At 41.0% G+C, this 8,123-nt stretch overlaps 1 protein-coding gene across 1 annotated transcript in view; it reads left to right on the forward strand.

Annotated features, from left to right (window-relative positions):
- The window catches only part of ANO10 (anoctamin 10), a gene marked incomplete at its 3' end in the record, with an annotated part of 158,990 nt that extends 153,554 nt beyond the window's left edge, over positions 1-5,436 (forward strand). The window contains exons 12-13 of the mRNA XM_008576792.1: positions 2,091-2,207; positions 5,351-5,436. Coding sequence (XP_008575014.1) covers positions 2,091-2,207; positions 5,351-5,436 — 203 coding nt within the window. The remainder of the gene's footprint in view (positions 1-2,090; positions 2,208-5,350) is intronic.
- Positions 5,437-8,123: the final 2,687 nt, after the last annotated feature.

Raw genomic sequence — 8,123 nt, forward strand, 5'->3', positions numbered from 1 at the left:
CGAAAAAAAAGACAAAAAGGAAAAAAAAAAAAAGACTAAAGATAAAGAGATCTCCCTCAGACCCACCATCCAAAGAAAACGATTGTAAAGATGTTGTTATATTTTTAGGAAAATAAACTGTAGGGAATTACTAATAAAAGCATGTTTCTGTATGTGTTTAAGCTAGTTAAAATGGCCTCTTGTTTTGATTAATACTGCCTAATGAGTACCAACTTTTTTCAGTTTATAAGAGTTTTATGAACATTTCACATGAAACCACAGCATTAATGTCTGTGGCAGCCTTGGTCAGTCACCTGATAGCTGGTCCTGTTTCCCAAAGAAGAGTTAACACACCTTCCAGATGATGTTCATCTACCTTACATCAGGGGAAGCATGTTCTTCCTCAGTAGAGGTTTTTTTTTTTTTTTTCTTCATTAATTCCGACCAAGACTCTGAGGAAGAGGAAATGGGTACAGATTTGTTAGAAGAGATGGAAATGGGCCAGTGACTTGGTTATGGTATAGGGATCCAGCAACTTAAGGCCACACAGTTTCTGAAAAAATATGGAAGATTGCATCCACTAATTTATTTCTTGTCCTATATCTCCACTGAATGTCTTATATAAAATTATATCTCAGTACCCTAATGGAATGAAATGCTGAAACAATATATGCCTTTTCTGAATTATTCATTTATTCTTTGTAGATTATAACCAGGTTCCTGTTAATTCAATTCAGTTAGTTCAGAATTACAACATATGATATCATCTGATCCTTGCCATATTATCTACTTGTTTTCCTACTCTGGATCCCTAATCAATATCTTTCAGTGTCATCTTTGGTCATGGAAGTCACATTTCAGTGAAGGCTGCCTATTCTGGTCTACTCAGATCTCTTGTTAATACCAGGCAGTGCCTGGCTGGTCCTGGGGTTCTGCTGATTTTCAAGTGTTCTGATTGAATTATTGCTTGTTCTGCCATGATACTGATTTCCTTCACTATTTCATGCTTCAAGTGGAAATATCCACTTGTTATTTATCCCTCATACTCCTTTTGAAAATAGCACAGTAAAGAATTCATTTAATTTTTTTCAGCTGTCTTCTTTTTCTGTCAATATTTCAGCACAGTATTTCTTAAGTGCTGTTCTATCTCTTGCATTGATTTTCTTAATGCCCTTTAATTATTTCTTACCTTTAAAATTTTGTAGCTTTTAGTATTTAGTAATTTGTGCTGTCATCACAGAGGCAACTTTAATTCTTTTGATCATTCAGATTTCTGTGGGTGTTGATCCTAGACCACAAGATGACGCTTTATTTGGAGAAGCATTAATAGGTTGAGGCTGTACATCTGAAGAGCAGGATTGCCAGTGGAAGCAATGTAGTGGGCTTAAGTATAAGTTGCATATTATTATATTGTAGAGAACCTCTTTATGATGCTGGTGAAGAAGGAAAATACAATAGCCAGGTTTTAAGCTTTCCATATTATAGTGGATACACTATACATTTCTGTGTACCTGCCCTACTGTATATGGAATCAGCAGCATAAGGTTACAGTCAGTTACCATTAATCATTTAACCAATATTTAATGATTATCGTGCCATGAAAGAAACTGCACCAAACACTATTGGGGATGTAGAGGATTAAAGGCACTTTATGTTTAAGACACATGTACAAAACACATGTACATTTTTCATGTAACTCAACCTGAGGCATAACACAGAGGGATGCTGTTGGACAGAGAATGGGGTGGCTCTACAAATACTGTACACTAAGGTAAATTGTTAATTAAGGCACAGGTAGAAAAAAAATTTCGTAGAAGACTTCGGAATAAACTTCATTTTTCTATAAAACATTCAAAGTAGCATATAGTATCAATTTATGGGAGTAACTAATTTTAAAAGAATAAAGCAAAGTAGTCAGTAATTATTGAATGGCCAACAACAGGATGAACTAAATATAACTCATGGGCCTGGTTGGTCTTTGATACTTCACAGGCCAGTTATTAGAAATTGCCCAAGATTAATGAAAAGGATCTCAGATTGCTTAGATACCAGTTTGTTTCCTTGTACACATGGTCTAATGTATCACATTGGCATGTGCATTTTCTTTTCAGCATGCACTTCTGGCTTTAAAGTTCATACTTGCATTTGCCATTCCTGATAAACCACGGCACATCCAGATGAAACTAGCCAGATTGGAATTTGAATCTTTGGAGGCACTCAAGCAGCAGGTAAGAGCAACTATTCTGAAAAATGAATGTTATTTCTTTAACAAATGATAGGAAACATAATTCAGGGGGATAACTCAGCATTTTCTTCAGCCTTGGAGTTACCAGTTTGAATAACTACATTGATGTTTTAAGTGCAGAAAAGTAAATAAAGAATGAAGTCCTCCCTCATGTTGGTAGTTTGAATAATTCCTTGAATTCTCTTATGCCATTTTCAGACACACGTGGGCCCATCCTTCACACACTCTTCCTTCTCTTGCTCCTCCTTTGTTTTTTTGTTTGCTTGTTTCTTTTACAAACATTAGTATTCTTTTTTAAAAAAATTAAACAGGTGAAATTTTTAGAATAAAATTTATTTTCACATAAAGGGTATTTTATATATAAAGTTTGAGGCCATGAATAAAGTGTGGAAACCAAGTTGCAATATGAGGCAAACTGGAGTTTGTTTGTAAATCCTCTGTAAACCTCTCAGGTAGGATCGGAGCAACACCAAGGCTAGAGGACAGACCTGCAGGCTGTTGATTTGGCACCCCATTTAGTATTTTTAAGTATTTGCTCAGCTTTCATTGAAGGAGGGACTCAGAAACGCGGGTGAGGGGCAGAGAAGCAGGATGAGTGGGGAGAGAGGTGGGCAGAGCACGGCCCCTCCAAACAGCCTTGTTCCTCCAACTTTGCAAGGAGCTTGTGGGCACAGACATCTTTAAAGGCCTCGATTTTCAGATGCTCAATTTACACGTGCACTCTTCTAAAACATAACTGTCCAAGGATGCCCTGGAGTCCTGGGCTGACTCCTCCTGGCTGTCCACAGCCACCTCTCCTTTCACAGTTGCCCTCCTCCCACTGTTCAGAAAAAAGGCACACCTCTCTCATCGTGAACCCTACCCTGTGCCTTGTTCCCAGGAGAAAAGCCTCCCAAGTGACAAAGAACCTTTTAAAATGGAGGTGTCAGGGGCTAAGCTGCATTCAGTAATGGCACCCCAGTCTTCCACCCACCAAAACCAAATCCGTCTCCTTAAGAGATGCATTTCTAAAATGTATCCAAAAATGTATGTGCAATAATTGTTTATTAAAATATATATTCTATTTTTATAATTTTTATCCTTTATTTCACCAGTAGTACTTGTAATAACTAATCAGGCCAGAAGAAAATTGTAAACACTTATAGAGACTTATGTCACAGGAAATTTTTAAAGGTTTTTAAATTCAATTTATGAGTATATTATTGTAGTAAAGTATGAGAGAGTGCTTTATAAAGATTTTCAAGCAAAAATATATATTTTATTAGTATAAAATTCCTTTGGAGAAATGAAAAGAAAACATGATTTCAAAGAGGAAAAAGGAAAACAAAATTTTACTATTAATAGCATGTTCATGGATCTTAAATGGATGATGGCAGATATCACATCACTATGGTATTTAAAATCCCTTGGATATCTTTAAAAGAATGACTCAGTAGTTTTATTTTTAAGTGTCAGTATTTACCAGATGCTAGAAAGTACGTTTTTGCAACTATTTGATTTACGATGAAAAATTTTAGATGTCAATTTAAAATCGTGTGGGAAGGCCCATTGCATATAAACATTTTAGGGGGTATGTAAGCAAAAAATTTTTTTAATGTACTGCATTGTCTCTGGAAGAGTTTTGGTCAATCATATTTCTCCACTGATTACATTTCTAGAGACGTTTCATAGATCAGGGCAGGCAACTTCTTGGCTCCAGGTCAAGGCGAGAGTTTGCTTAGCATTAGTAAAACTTTCCTCTCACTCAGCATTTTGTGTTTCATATTTGTCTGAAAAGCAAAGGGTTTTTATTCATGTTGGATATTATTAACATGTCTCATCTGCTGCTGGGGATGTCACAGACTTGTGTTTACTATGGATGTGGCTGCATGAACTCTCAAGTCATCTCAGCGCTTAAATTTCCATATCTTCAGGTATGCTCTGCCTGACAGTGAAGCAAAGTCCCAATCCAGAAGTAAAATTTTTTACATTCGTCTTCATTGAGAAATGAAACTCTCACCAAAATTCTGTCTCATATTGCTTAAAAAGAAGAAAAAATCTTAAAGATTTTAAGTCTCTTTGAGTTTTTTGTTTTCCCTCCTGAGGACGTAGATGTGATTCTCTGATTAACATCACCTTGTAGGTAAAGGTGATTTGGGTGCTGATTTTGCTGTTACTGTTCTGGAGGGACAGAGATGTCTAACAGGTTTCGACTCAGTGCATGTATCACATGCCTTCAAACAGGATGTTCCTACCTTGCTTTAAAGATGATTTTTAAATTTGTGCATGTACAGCTTGAATGTCTCTGACCCATCAAGTGGGCAGGAGGCAGTGATGAGTGTTGTGGTAAGGAGCTCTTAGGGCCTTGCACAGACGGGTAAAGCATTCTTCCCTCCCAGTCCCCACTACTTTTTTTCTTTTCATTTTCAATCTGAGAATAAAAGGTCCAGGGCAAGAGGTGGGCAGAAGATACTGCAGCAACTCTCTTGCTCTCTCTTGCTGAGCCAAGGCTTTGCTGCATGGCCAGCACTGCTGCGTGGGCCACCCAAGTGTGTGCTACCACCAGGGAGAGAGAGTTTTTCATCATGCTTCCTGTTTAGTCTCACTACCCCTGGCCAAGGCTTTGCTGCATGGCCAGCACTGCTGCGTGGGCCACCCAAGTATGTGCTACCACCAGGGAGAGAGAGTTTTTCATCATGCTTCCTGTTTAGTCTCACTACCCCTGAGGTCCTAGAAGGTCCAGAAGGTCGGCCACTTTGTCTTTTTCAAAAACTCAAATTGGGGCCGACCCCGTGGCGCACTCGGGCAAGTGCAGTGCTGGGAGTGCGGCGGCGCTCGCGCTGCAGGTTCGGATCCTATATAGGGATGGCCAGTGCGCTCACTGGCTGAGCACGGTGCGGGCGACACCAAGCCAAGGGTTGCGATCCTCTTACTGGTCACAAAAAAGACAAAAATAAATAAATAAATAAATCGAAAACTCAAATTGACTGGCCACGTCTTCAATTTACTAGCAGAACCTAGTACCTTTTCTAGGATACAGACTTTTTTTTTCTTTTTCTTTTTTTTTTTTTTTAATCTGACATTTAACTATCTGCTTTGTAACTCAGCATAACCTGAACTCACTGGGCTCTTCCTTTGTACCAAAAGCAGAGAGATGTTCTTCTGGGTCCCCTGGTCAGTTTGTGGGCCACATCTGAAGGGGATGCACGGATGACGGAATCACGCGAGACCCGGTCTGACGGTTCACCAGAGAAGTTCCGCTTTATTCAAGGACTGCGCGTACATTTATAGGGTGCTGTGCTCCGAGGCAGGAGAGAGAGTAGATGGGGCGGTAACTGATTGGACTGGGCTGGGCAGGAGGTGAGCCTTGACCTGTGACTGGCTGAGGTTTGGCGTGGGTGGGCTTGGGTGTTGGCGCCAGCGAGCTTGTTTACTATGGAGAAGAACCAGGAAGGGTGCCATATTGCCAGGGTGTGTCCCTGTTCAGGTGCCCATGGGGTCCCTATAATATCAAAGATGGAGTTATTGAAAATATATCAAAGACTAAATCTCATTAATCCCTGGCCTATCTCTGGATTCTTTCATTGTGAAGTGACCAGAAATTGACAGTAAACCTGCCAATAGAAATTGAAGTTACTTTGTAAATAATCATTATATTATGTTTAACATATATTTGAATTGCTACTTTTCAACTCAATTCTCATCTTATGGACAAAATGTGATTGAGAAATTTAAGTCATCAGACAGTTCTTAAATAGGACCGTGCATTTTAAATGTAAAACTTTTGAAAAACACATGTGCCTAGACCCTGCACCCTAAAGATTCTGATTCCCTAAATCTAAGGTGGGACCCAAGGACTTACATTTTAAATGCAACCTCCTGTTGCTCCACACCCCTTTCTTCCAATCCCCATCCACCAACAGAGATGGGTCAAGTGAGTGCTGAGAACAATCAAGTTCTGGGCCAAATTTTGCTGCCTGTGAACGAGTCAAGTAGCGTCTTTGCCCCTTGGCTTTGTGTTTTATGAAATGAAAGGCTGGATTCCGTGGTCTGTGGGAAGCCCCCAAAATCTACATTTTTAACCAGCACTTGCAATGACTACTGCAGGAGGCTGGGAGCCATTTGGAGAAGTGCTCTGTGCGTTCAGTTGTTCCTCTCAGCTTGTGATTGGGGAGGAGGGAATGTGGAAAGGAAATGTACTGAAAACAGATCTTTCTTCGGTATCAAATAGGAAATTTTGTGGTGTTCCTAAATATGTAGGCAGACAGATGTACTTGAAGGTGAGAGGCAAATGGGGGAAAATAAAATAGTTTGCTTTGCAAAGGACATTTTCAAGTGATTAGGGTTCACTTGGCTTAGACCTTTACGAAGAATTCTACACAGTAAATATCATCCTAGTAATGCCTTTTTATTTCTTTTCAAATTGATTTATTCACCTCTCAGTCATTTTAAGATCCAGTTAAAAATAGAAGGGAGTCTTATCCAGGAACCATTTGATAACTCGATGGCCTAGAGTACAGGGACACAACATCCTCCACACAATCAACACTGACCGGCCTCAGGCAGCCTGCCCTCCGGGGCCCAGAGCACACACGGAAGCCAGGAAGCAGGGTGACCTCAGCAGAAAGACAACCTCAGAAATCAGTTAATAGAACAAGATAATTTTAAGAAGACACCACAATACTAATTATAGCCTTCAAAGGCCTCAAGTCAGGTTCAGGACCTTTGACTGGGCAGGACAGCTGGGCCAGGCTTCATCAAATTCTATCTTGTTTTCTAGGATTAAGATATATTCAGACCATTTTTCCAACATTTCCTAAGAGCTTCTGAACTTTTCTTTGCCTACATCTGTGCTCTCAAGTTATGGTAAATATATAAGCGTTTTTAATGGAAAGTGTAAAATTTCACAGCATCAAATGAGGGTGCTAAAGTATTTGACTCTGAAACATGTAATCACATATTAATCTGCCAAAATGTACTTCAGATGAAATACTGACTCTACATAAAGAATTGGCCTCTACGAAAGCAGGTGGCTGGCAGTGCCAGGGCCATAGTCCTTGGGGAGGGTCCATTTCCCAAGGCCTCAAGTCAAGTCCAGGTCCAGTCACTTCCAGGTAAAAGTAAACCAAAGTGTACATTGTTTGGAGAGTTTGGGTGGCCTGCTTGGGCTGGCCATGCCCTTTCTTCCTGTGTCAGGCGATTTCTCGCAGCTCTGTGCAGCTATAGGACAAGTGACTTGAACTTCCTGTGTTACAGTCTCCCTAGCACTGAGATGGGGCAGAGGAAACTGCCTTATTCACATGAGGCAGTGTGCGTAAGACACCCAGAGTGGAGCAGGGCTGTGGGGTCTTGAGGATGGTGAGGCAGAAGGGGGACCACCTCATGAGTGGGCACTCTGGGCCGCTGGCAAGCAATTCCAGAAGAAAATGCAATCATAATGCCAGATTCAGATGGTGAGTCAGGATTCTACCTCTGCAGCACTCACCTGTTTTCATGACCCTAACACAGCTGGGCCGTGATAACAACAATGAGGATGGTAATAGCAGGCACATAGTAGGTGGAGTGTGAGCCAGGCACTGTGTAAACTTCTGCTTGTGCCAGTGACTCTTCAGAGCATCCTCCAGGCTAGACTCTGTTAGCCATCTGAAGGTGGTTTTTCACACAGACTTCTCTCCCGTTGATAAATGATAACCTTTTTTTTTTTTTTTTGTCTTTTTGTCTTTTTTCCGTGTCTGGCAACGGATCGCAACCCTCAGTGTTGCCCCCGTACCGGACCGGGGAGGACCGGCAACGGGATCGCAACCCTCGGTGTTGCTCCCGCACCTCGCTCAGCCAGTGAGCGGGAACCGGTCTGTATGTGGGATCCGAACCCTCGGACGGGAGCGCCGCCGCGCTTCCCGAGCGGCGCACTATCCAGTGC

The sequence above is a fragment of the Galeopterus variegatus genome, unplaced genomic scaffold (assembly GCF_000696425.1).
Source record: "Galeopterus variegatus unplaced genomic scaffold, G_variegatus-3.0.2 Scaffold1402, whole genome shotgun sequence".
Taxonomy (NCBI): Eukaryota; Metazoa; Chordata; class Mammalia; order Dermoptera; family Cynocephalidae; genus Galeopterus; species Galeopterus variegatus.